Source organism: Pleurodeles waltl, chromosome 1_1 (genome assembly GCF_031143425.1).
Source record: "Pleurodeles waltl isolate 20211129_DDA chromosome 1_1, aPleWal1.hap1.20221129, whole genome shotgun sequence".
NCBI classification, from domain to species: Eukaryota; Metazoa; Chordata; class Amphibia; order Caudata; family Salamandridae; genus Pleurodeles; species Pleurodeles waltl.
In genome coordinates, this window is record NC_090436.1 from 484,579,945 (window position 1) to 484,592,162 (window position 12,218).

The 12,218-nt window shown below is 45.0% G+C and overlaps 1 protein-coding gene across 1 annotated transcript in view; it reads left to right on the forward strand.

The window, feature by feature from the left end:
- RASA1 (RAS p21 protein activator 1) overlaps window positions 1-12,218 on the forward strand; it is a 700,806-nt gene that overhangs the window by 504,540 nt on the left and 184,048 nt on the right. Inside the window, exon 22 of the mRNA XM_069224876.1 lies at window positions 7,660-7,748. Within this exon, the coding sequence (XP_069080977.1) occupies window positions 7,660-7,748 (89 nt within the window). The remainder of the gene's footprint in view (window positions 1-7,659; window positions 7,749-12,218) is intronic.

Genomic DNA, 12,218 nt, shown 5'->3' on the forward strand with positions numbered 1-12,218 from the left:
CCCATGGGCTGTAGCATGTATTATGCCACCCATTGGGAGCCCATATAAAATGTCTGCAGGCCTGCCATTGAAGCCTGTGTGAAAAAGTGCATGCACCTTTTCACTACAGGTCGCTGCACCAGGTCACTCTATAAGTCAACCCTATGGTAGGCCCTCCCTAGCCCAGGGGGCAGTGTGCAAAGGACACCCCCGTGGTAGCAGAGGTGGCCCTCACAAACTCCAGTTCCATTTTCCTGGACATTCGTGAGTCTGGGGACGCTATTTTATGCATGTACTGGACATAGGCCACTGCCTATGTCCAGCTACATAATGGTAACTCCAAACCTGGGCATGTTTGGTATCAACATGTCGGAATCATTCCCCAATGCTGTTGCCAGTATTGCATTCTGGGGACTCCTTAGAGGACCTTCAGCATTGCTCCTACCAACCTTCTGGGGTTTTCCGGGCAGCCCAAGCTGCTGCCACCCCTGAGACAGGTTTCTGTCCTCGTGCTGCTTGAACAGCTCAAGCCCAGGAAGGCATAACAAATGGTTTCATTTGGGATAGGGGGAAATAGGTGTTACATGGCTTGGGAGAGATAGCCTCCCCAAGCCACTGGTATGCTTTGAAGGGCACATTTGGTGCCCTCCATGCATAAACCAGTCTACACCTGTTCAGGGACCCCAGTCCCTGCTATGGTGTGAAACTGGACAATGGAACGGGGAGTGACCACTCCCCTGTTCATCACCACCCTAGGGGTAGTGCCCAGAGATCCTCCAGAGGGTCCTTTGATTCTTCCATCTTGAATGCAAAGTGGGCAGAGGCCTCTGGGAGCATCTGAATGGCCAGGTCTGGCAGGTGATGTTGGGTCCCCCTCCTGATAGGTGCTCACCTGGCTAGGTGACCATCCCCTTTTCGGGGCTATTTAGGGTCTTCTGCTGGGGTGGGTCCTCAGATTCGGCTTGCAAAATTCCAGCAGGACTCCTCTGCAAACTCTACTTTAACTTCTGGCCACTAGAACTGCGACTGAACCCTCCAGAAACCGACAATCTGCATCCAAGATGAAGGTTCTGCTTGCAACATTGTTTCCACGGCTCCCTCCAGCTTCTGCAATATTTCCACATATGTGCATCCTCTGAGGGCGACAAGACTTCAGTCTGCATGAGAAGGAATCTCCCTTGGAGTGAAGGAGTCACTCCCCTGCATCCGCAGACACCAACTGCAACGACGACCGGCTGTGTGGATCTCCTATCACCCTGAGCTGCGTGGATCCTGCATCACGGGTGGTTGTCCAGAGAGGTCCTCTTGGTCCTCTCTGGTAGCTGTCCAACTTTGGTGGAGGTAAGCCCTTGCCTTCCCACGCAGGACAGTACCCCCGGGCACTGTCTCTCTTGCAGCTACCAAGGCCTGTTGGCATCTCCTCCAAGGGCTCTTCAGGCTCCGTGTAGCCTCAGCCCTCGGCACTCCTTCCTGCGACACACAGCCTTCTGCGTGCTTCTCCTGCGGCGTGGGACCCTTCTCCAGTTGTGCCGCATGGGCTTCTCTGCGACTCATGGTTCCTCATCCAGTGAGTCTCCTGTGGGTCTGCCTTTTCTTCTGTGGAATCTCTCCCTTGTTGAGGGTCCCACTAGGACTCCCCAAAGGCTGAATCCTCCTGGACCTTTCTGGTCCCCAGCACCTCCACTTTTGCTGCACCGCGACTTCTGCCTTTGCTAAGGCTTGTTGGTGGTTTTTCCATACCACTAACCGACTGCAATCTTCCATCCGGAGTGGGAAGTTTACTGCATCCTCCAGAAACTCTTCTCTGGCTCCAGGGCTGCATTTCTGGCCATCTTCATCATACCGTCGACCAACTCCTGCAGCCACAGACTGGTAGGTAATGGCTCCTGTCACCACCAGACACTCCTGCGAATTCTGGACTCGGTTTCCTTCTTCCACAGGTCTTCTTTTTCAGGAATCCACCGCTGGTTTCTTGCAGTCTGTTCTGGGTGTTGCATTTTCTTCTTTTTAGTCCTTTTGGGTGGTTTGGGGAAAATCCAGTACATTACTCCTTCCTTCCTGGTTGCTGGGGGAGCATTGCAGTACTTACCTTTGGGGTTTCCTAGTTCCCCCAGCTCTCCTCTATACATCCCACTTACCTAGGTGGGGGTCCTGCATTCGCATTCCATTTCTTTTAGTATATAGTTTGGGCTCCCCCTAGGGTCACTATTGTCTATTACTATTGCACTGTTTTCTTCTGCTTTTTATGCCTATTTCCAATTACTAGTGCATATATATTGTGTGTTTATTACCTCATATTGGAGTGTTGCCTCTCTAGTACTTTTTGGTAATTGTCAGTAAAATAAAGTACCTTTATTTTTGTAACACTGAGTGCTTTCTTTCATATGTTTAAGTCTATGTGACAACAGTGGTGCAGCATGAGCTTTGCATGTCTCCTAGATAAGCCTTGGCTGCTCATCTACAGCTACCTCTAGAGAGCCTGGCTTCTAGGCACTGCCTACACCACAATAATAGGGGATACCTGGACCTTGTAGAAGGTGGAAATACCTTAGGTACCCACCATACACCAGGCCTGCTTCATGCAGTGTCTCCTTGTTTTTCCTAATTTTCCCACCCACTTGCCGCCAAAAGCGGGGTTTTGTCTGGTGGGCGGGCATCTTCGCTAGTGGAAGTGCTCTGGAGGCCTGAGCCTTTGATGCTCACCATCAAGTGTTATAGTTCCTGCACAGTGGAGGTGTCACCTCCATCCAGAACAGGCTTTGTACTGCATGAGGTCAGAAAGTTGTCTGAAAGTGTCAGGCTGGCACAGACTGATCAGTCCTGCACTAGAAGTTTGGCTAAAATACAGGGGGTATCTTAAGATGCCCTGTGGGTGTATTTTTCATTAAATCCAACACTGGCATCCGTATGGGTGTATTGTGCTGGTAAGTTTGATACCAAACTTCCCAGTCTTCGGTGAAGCCATCATGGAGCTGTGGAGTTCGTAATTCCAAACTCCTAGACCATACAAACAATATGGCCACACTGCACTTACAATTTCTAAGAATGGACTTAGACGTTGTAGGGGCATACTGCTCATGCAGCTGTGCCCTAACCTGCGGTATAGTGCATCCTGCCTTAGGGCTGTAAGGCCTGCTGGAGGGGTGACTTATTTATACCACAGGCAGTGGTGCATGGAACCCTCATCGGGGTGCCATGTGGACTTTGGCTTTTTCTCCCCACCAACACACACAAGCTGCAATGTCAGTGTGCATGTGCTTGGTTTGGGGTCCCCTAGAGCGACATAATACATGCTGTAGCACTTGGGGACTTTCCCTGGCTACAGGGCCCTTGGTACCATGGGTACCTTTTACAAGAGACTTAGCTGTATGCCAGGGGTGTGCCAATTGTGGGAACAATGGTACATTTTTAGGGAAAGAACACTGGTGCTGGGGCCTGGTTAGCAGGATCCCAGGAGACTCTCAGTCAAGTCAGCATCAACATCAGGCAAAAAGTGAGGAGGGGCCATGCCAGAAGGGGCACTTTCCTATACTATGGTACTGATGTTTCAGCCTCCATCCTGGATTTCGGGGAGAATGACTGACTCTGCTGGGCCTCATGGACTCTGCATCCTGCTGGTGACACATGCCACATGGCATTAGCAGGCTCTGCAGTGGGACCTGAAGTTCCAGTTGGTGCAGCATGAGGGGAATCTCCAAAAAGGTCCAGATCTTGAAAGGAACTGCAAAAGATCTGCAATGATGGTTAACTAATCGTGATTGGTTAAGTGGCAGATTCCTCTTCCTTCACCACCCATATCTGACAGTAGTGACAGATGCGTCACTCCTTGAAATGGGGTGGCTGTCTGCAGGAGGTGGAGATCAGAGGCATCTGGTTTCTGGCGGGATCCAAACTCCACATCAAGTTGTTGGATTTTGGTGCGATCCGGCTAGCATTGAAAGCATTTCTTCATCCTATCAAGGGAAAGATGGTGCAGGTATTTATGGACAACACTGCTATTTGGTAGTGCTACAAGCAGGGCGGGGTCGTGGACCCTTTCTCAAGAGGATGTCCGCCTCTTTACGTGGCTGGAACAGCAGGGCGTGTCTCGAGTGGTTCATCACCTGGCAGGATCTCTGAATGCCAGAGAAGACAAATTCAACAGAAAATGCCTCGCGGATCACAAATGGAATCTCGAACTGAGGTGGCGCAAGATCTCTTTCAGCACTGGAGAGAGCCTTGGTTAGATCTGTTCCCCTCAGCATAGAATGCCCAATGTCACCAGTTTTTTGCATTGGGGTTTCTAAGGCGGCAATTACTCAGACGCTTTTTATCTTGAGTAGAACTCAGGCCTCCTGTACGACTTTCTGCCCATGCCACTTCTGCCCAGAGTTGTTAAAAAAGATCGAGAAAGACTGGGTCCAAGTAGTCCTCACCGACCCTCCCCACCATGTGAATTGCGCACTATCCATTAATAAGATCCCAAGTTAAGGAATCTGCACACTGGACAAAATCAATATGCTGTTGTCTCTGCTTCTGAGGATGTGGACAGCCTCGAAAGCAACTGACGTCAGCATATGTGAGTGCACCTATAGGGGCCTGTAGGTTATTTCCGGAGCTTAAGAACCTTTCTGATTTAATTTTATCTTCAGATTGCTTCATTTGTTATCCATTTCAGCATATACATTGTTTTCGTAATTATGTTACTTCTTTAATCTGGCCCGTTGTACTTCCTAATGATTTGAAAAGGAAAACACCTGCGTTTCTTGACTACCCAAAAAGTAACTTTTCAATCATACTTACAATTGAATTGCTGTCACATTTTCGCCTACATAATGGGAACTACTTTTGCAGGGCGATTATGGAGTAGAATACATTTTTTTATTTGCTAAACGTTGTTTCCCAAACAGTCGTAGCCGCACTTCGTACCAGATTCCCCACCCAGCAGCCAGGAGAATCAGACACCAAGAGTCACTCTCCAAATGTGTTTTTTACTCTGCCTCACCCCTTGAAAGAGGAAAAGAAGGACTTCATCGGCCAAACTCCAAAACGGCTTTGAGCTTTTATATCGATCACACCTGAAACCATCTGGTGGATGATCAGCTCTTTGTAGGATTCTCTGGAGCAAAGAAAAGCAAGACAGTGCAGAAAAAGGAACGACTCTGTCAGGGTGGATAATCCTCTGCACTGGGACGTGCTACACACTGACCAAGAAGCAGCCTCCAGAAGAAAAGAGGGCCCTTTTCACAAGGACCAAGGCTTCTACCACTAACGTAGCACATGGTGTTCCTATCCTTGACATCTGTAAAGTGATGATGTGAATGTCAGTCGACGGGTTCACAGCCAGGTCCAAAAGGGAATAGCAATTTGCCTGTTCAGTTCTGCAGCACTTTCTAGTATGAGCCTTCCACATACACACCGCCTTGGCAGGTACTGTTGTGGTCTCTATTGTCAAGGTGAGTAATCTACAGGTAGAAGTATCCATCAGAAGACCAATTTACTTGCCTTCTCTAACGCTGTTTCTGATGGTAAGTAATTTGCATTTGCGTGATTAATTAAAACCTTTGCAATAAAAGTTAGAACAAGTCTAATTACACAGATTAGACCGTCCTAGATCAAAACCGTTATGTAGAAGACTCCAATGGAGTCTACTTTTATCAGCCTGTTAGCTGCAGGTAAAATTTCTAGATGCGCTTTGGTTCCACTGTGATGCGTAAAATCAGATAACAGGCTATTAATGTACATTTCATTGTATAATTGACAGACCAATGGGTATGCGATCAGCGTGTAATAGAAAGAGACGCTGGTAGAAGCTTGTAGAATATTTTGATACAGTCCTAGCTAGCTAGCTCTTCATAGTCCGATGATTGCCCTTGTTAGTTATCTCCTCAGTGTTACAGCACCAAGTGGCTGAGGGATACCCTCCTGCAGAGTTGTTAGTACTGTAATATTCCTGTTACTTTGAATATGCCTATTAAATAAGAGTGAGCCCTTATGTGGTTTGATTAGCAGCAGACAATGGGCCAGATGTAAGTAGAAAACATTTTGCGAGCTGCAAATTGCGAGTACTAGCGACTCGCAATTTGCACCTCGCAAAATGTTATGCAGAAAGGTGTCTCAGACACCTTCTGCGACTTGCTATGGGGTCGCAAAGACCCACCTCATGAATATTCATGAGGTGGGTTGCATTTTGTGACCCCATAGCGAGTCTAGGCACTCACGGAGATGGTGGCCTGCTGGAGACAGCAGACCACCATGTCCGTGACTGCTTTTAAATAAAGCAGTTTTTTTTTCTCTTTGCAGCCCGTTTTCCTTAAAGGAAAACGAGCTGCAAATAGAAAAAATACCAAAACCTTTTTGTTTCGGTTTTTTTCAGAGGAGGCAGTGGACCATTGCCTGCTCTGAAATTATTTTATTTTTTTTTGCATTCACAAAGGGGAAGGGGTCCCATGGGGACTCCTTCCCGTTTGCGAATGAGTTACCATCCACTTCAAGTGGATGGTAACTGCGAGTTGATTTGCGACCGCTTTCGCGGTCACAAATCAACTCTACATCGTGATGCGGTCGCAAATAGGAAGGGCACACCCCTTCCTATTTGCGAGTCGGGAACACATTTTGCGAGTCGGTTCCGACTCGCAAAATGTGTTTCTGCATTGCGTGAGGCCTTTTGCGCCTCGCAAACGGCGTTTTTCGCCGTTTGCGAGGCGCAAAAGGCTACCTACATCTGGCCCAATGTGCTTAATAACTGTATTTTCATTTCAAAGATGCTTAAAAAACAGACAAGTCGGAAGGCCAGTTGAATGTCTTCACTGGCAAAACATGCTTTCACTGCCTGACTGCATGTTCTTATTCCTTTAGCGTTAAAAAATGGCTTTAGCAGCAGTTTGTGTCTGAGACCTTTGCATATATTCATTATCTTTCTGATGGATAATTGATATAATTACAGATTCCTCACTGCCATCCTGCCTCTTCGTTTTTTGGGAATTGCCTCTGTTTCCATCTAAAAACCTCCCAAACTAGAGATCTGTACACTGGTACCTTTGATTATTGTTGGACGAGGGTATGGGCAGAGTCAAGAAAGAAACTGTCCTTAGAGTGCAGGGATGGTTGCTTATATGCAGCTCCAATGTCCCTTCCGATGCAGAACAGTCAATACACAGTTACATGGTGCCACCTACCAGCTGAAATGCTACTTAAATCCTAAGGATCCAGTCTGGCCCTTGAGGATATTGTAAAGGTGAGGAATTTGCTGTTTGAATATCCCCCAGAAAGAGACTTAACAAAAGTAAGTTTAGATGTATATACCGTGTGTATGCCTAATGGTCCTTTGCCATTACTTAATGTCATAATTTTACTGACATTGAGAGTTTTCTCAGATCATGACCATTGGAGATATAATTTGGGTTATTTTCGTTTTTGTTTTTTTTCACTGTTAAATTACCCCAGGAATGCAACTGTATAGTTTTATGAATTAAATAGAATACATTGCCCACAGCAAACAACTGTCTAGGAGATTGAGACGTGCTCTGGCCACCAACAGTGCATTGCAGGCAATCTAAGAAAGCTTGATATTTTTTTTTCCATAACCATCTGTTGTAAGGTTGCCTTGTTCAAATGGAAATGTCATAAGGGAGAAAGAAAGCACAAATAACTGAAGAGCAGACCCTCTTGAGATGACACATTTGAGACATTTTCTTTTAGATTCTCCATCTCCTATTGCTGTAAGAACACTGACACTGGTCGCCAAGTCTCTACAGAATTTAGCTAATTTGGTTGAATTTGGAGCAAAGGTAAGTGAACCATGAACAAAAAGTATAAATATTTGTTAAATTCGGACTGTGACAGATAACTTGATGTTATCTTTGTTCCTGAGCTATGAAATAAAGGGTGTTTTTTTGTAATATCGAATTAAATCAAATTCACTGTGCCCTGGTTTTCTTTTTCAATGTTTTAAAAAATCTGTAAATCAAATCATTCAATGGAAGCAACCTTCTGGCATAGCATCAAGGATTCCCAATTACTGCAAAATGCCATGACATGATGTGTGAGACATTTTAATTGTCAAGCTGCGATTTTGTGTCCTATTTTCATTTACATTTTCTGCTGATATTATCAACATTTTTGTCTGTTTGGTCTCTGACAAAGAAAACTATATTTTATATCTATAAACTAACAGATAAAAACAGGCCAGACAGAGAATGATTGGCAGTAGGCTGTGGTACTGGTTGAGATTAAGAGACTAGCAAATAGTTTTAAGGGTCGAGTGCAAACTCTGTCCCTGGTGTAATCTCTCTATGGGCTTTTAACCACGCTCATGTCAAGCCCATCAGTTTGGTTGGTTTGTGGGCTTGCCTTTTAAAATTAGATTGATTTATTTAGAGAAAGGCATGCATATGTCATGCTTTTCCTGGTGTTTAGCCCACCTCGAGCGCACCGGCCAACTACTGAAAACATATGAGGCTCCATGTTTTATCTATGGTTTCTGTACTATTTTTTCTCTTTATTTTGTGGGCAGTGCGATCTTGAGGGGCATTAGTAGAGCACTATTAATCGCATTTTTGCTGGTTACATGGATGATTGCACATTTGCCGATAAGTTTCACTGCAAGTAAACTTCTGTTTCCTTTTGTGTGTTTGCTTTCCACTCATGGCGGCCGTTGGCTCGCTTATGTGAAGCTGTTTTACTTTTCATTTTCAGTTTTTGTGGCAAGAAAAGTCCAGTTAGGAGTTTACAACCCTAATAGCTTTAACTCGAATAAACGCGAGACACATTGCATTGCAAATGCTTGTGTTTTTTGGTAGGATGCCTGGTCCTCGCACATATGTGGTTTTATGTCCCATCTTATTGTCTGTTCCTCATTCTGCTCAAGAGCAGCTATTATGAGGTGTCCCTGCCATGGTGCACTTCAGCACGTCTCCAACCATGTAGTACACCCATATTGGTGAATTCTGGTACTGTTTGCTTCCAAGATACTTTGGTTTCTAAAATGTCCTTGTTTCATGTTTGTTTAATCTTGACATAATCTAAAAACAAAAACAGAAGGGTGAGTTACAACCTTTTTTTTTAAGCAGTTTGTCATCATGTGTAATGACTGCAATAGCCTAACAAGGTCTGCAGCATTCCATCATGGCAAGGGGTTCTATTTTACCCCAGCATAGACAACTTTCCTAGTTTAGTGTGTGGCATAGTGTGAATGTGTGCATTCAGTGAACACAGTGTAATTGGAGCTGTACTTAGTAAAACCCCCAATGGGTAAGATCAAATAATGCAGGTGTTCCTTTTCTTCAACCCTGTGTAAAGCTCTGCCTAATCTAGGATAGGACTCATGTGAGGGCAGTCTATCAACCTGATTGTAGATCTCATTGTCTCGTATTTTCAGGCTGTCTGCTTGTTTTTCACCTCTCCACTGCTTGTCTGTGCAGACCTTATGGTAGCACTTTTCTAAACTGCAATAGGCAACCACAGCCTCCTGAAAAACTTTGGTTCAGTCTGTCCTATTCTATTAGTTTATATATTCTTGCTGGGAGAGGGTAAAAACAACAGATCCTTATAATTTTCCTCTCACTCCTTGCAATTTTATGTTGTCATTATTTTATATGCAGCATGAACAAAAGCAAGAAGAAACAGTTCAGCTTTATGTACACATAAAAGATAAATACACTTTTGTCTGCCAACTTCCACACACTAGTACATATTTATTAACACTATAGAAATATTTGTTCAGTGGCATGTGTGGCTGTAGATAGACATGCTGTGCATAAGCTCGACATCTAGAGTTGGGATCGGAGTGGTACAACCTGTTTTTCTTCAAAGAAGCTTTTTTGAGTCATGGGATCGAGTGACTCCTCCTCTCGGTAATACTGCGCATGTGCATCGAGTCCTTTGTTAGATTGTTTCTCTCCGCTGTCTGGTTCGGATGTGTGTTCCTCTCGCTCAGAGTTCTCAGCTCGATACAGTCCAAAACAGTATTCTCTCTGTCTTTCTATCACTTTCGGTATTGTTTTGATCGCGTATTCTTCCATACTCTGTCTTCGGTTACAGCTTACACCTGGAATCGATTTTCAGCCCTTTGGGGCAGACGCGGCCCTCTTTGGGCCTACTGCCTCCACGTGGCATCTAGCTATTCAGCCCTAATGGAACAGAATCCATTTTAGTTTTGCCCTCAATGCCACTCCAAATTTCCACACACTGACCACCACAAGGTGTTTAATTTGTCTCTCCCCTAACCACAAGGAGCAAACCTGCAAAGGTTGCCATTTATTTTGATTAAAAAAAGACACTCAGACACCGAAGAGCTCGTCGGGTGGAAATGGTGTCTCCCACTCCAGACGACACACTAGACATCTTTGGCGACATGCAAGTACAGGTCTTCTCCATTCAAGACTCAGACTCCGATGTACAATCTGACATCGAATTAACCTTTGCAGTGGGCACAAACTGTGAGTGAAAGGACCCCTTCGCCCTTGGTCAAAACTACTTCAAAAGAGGTCACCGGTCCACCAATGCCTTCCAGTCATGGTCGGAGCCAAGAAACTCATTTGGATGCCCCGCCTTCCGACTCGGCACTGAAAAAGCCAAAGATAAATCTTTGGCATCGACCTCTGCAGCACTGAAGAAGAAAAAACAGCCATCCACAGTTTCAACACCAAAAATATACCATATACAAAAGACTTCGGAACCGAAAATCTTAAAAAAGACCTCTTTGGATTCTGGACAGTCTCCAACCACCCCTTCACCACTGGAACCACTTTTAGAGGTTATGGACACTCGTCAACGCCAACTTTAAATTTAAGAGGGAACAAGATGGATTATAACATCACTGCTCCCCAGCTAGAGTGACTTTTCAAGAGGCGCTTGACTCGCCTCCGCCTTCAAAAAAAAAACTACAAAGGAAAAGTCTCCTTTCTTTACTCAGCATTCTCCTCAACCCTCTCCACAACCACCTACTTCTCCACAGCATTCTCCTCCACCAACGTCTCCTCCTTCTTTGGGGTTCACACGACCTAATTCACCACCTTTGTGGGGGGGGGAGAATCTCATGATTGAGAGATACATTAGATGATCCTGACCCATGGGATACATAGGATCTGGATCCTATTACTCTTAATGATCCGGATCTCTCTCCAGCTAGACCTTTACCATCTGAGGATTCCACCTAATATCAAAAGGTTATAGCTAAGGCAGCAGCATTTCACAATGTACACACATCCAAAAGATGATTTTTTATTTGACGCCCGTGGCACAACACACAAGGATCGTCAGTTTCTTTTAATGCTCCCAGATATACTCAGTCACACAGACAATATATTTAAATAACCAGTTAGATCAAGGGTTATCACTCCCAGGGTGGATAAGAAATACAAGGCTTCACCCACTGACCCTTTGTTTATAAAAGCACAGAGCCCTCCAGGCTCTATTGTTGCCTCTACTGCTTGCAAGAGGGCTAATAGCCAATCAATAGGAGACACACCTCCTCCTGATAAAGGAAGCAAAAATTAGATGCAGCAGGTAAAAGAGTGGCAGTTCAAGCAGCCAATCACTGTCTGATTGCTAACGCCCAGGCATTACTATCACTGTATGCTAGAGCTCACTGGGATGCCATGGAGGAGCTTTTACAATACTTCCCTGAGGAATACGGTAAAAGGGGTGTAAAAATAGTAGCTGAAGGACAAACAGTTTCAAATAATTCAATTAGATGTGCGCTTGATGCTACTGATACAATAACGCACAGTATTAACACCAGCGTCATCATTAGGCGAGATGCCTGGCTCCGATGCTATTGTTTTAAAGCAGAAGTACAGCTGGCAGAGTTGAATATGCCATTTGATAATGAGCATTTATTTGGCACACAAGTGGATACCACATGTGAAAAACGAAATAAAGACAATCAAACTGCAAAGCTATAGGGGCACTCCAAGCCAGTACATACAGGGGTACTTTTCGATGCACAGGATTTTCAAGAGGCTTTCAGTCATCATTTAATGAACAGGCTTCCACTCAAACAAAGCCCACCTCTCAATACAGCAGATCTTATTTTAGAGGTTCCTACAGAGAGAACAATTACAAAGAAAGCGCAAACCCATCGACATCTAGAGTCACTTCTTCCACCACAAAACAGTAACTTCCTACCACTCCAGCAGCTCACACCACTCCTGTAGGGGGGGGAAGGTTACAACATTTTTACCCGCAATGGTCTCAAACTACCACAGATCAATGGGTACTTTCAAATATCCAAAGCAGTTACTGTTTGGAGATCACTT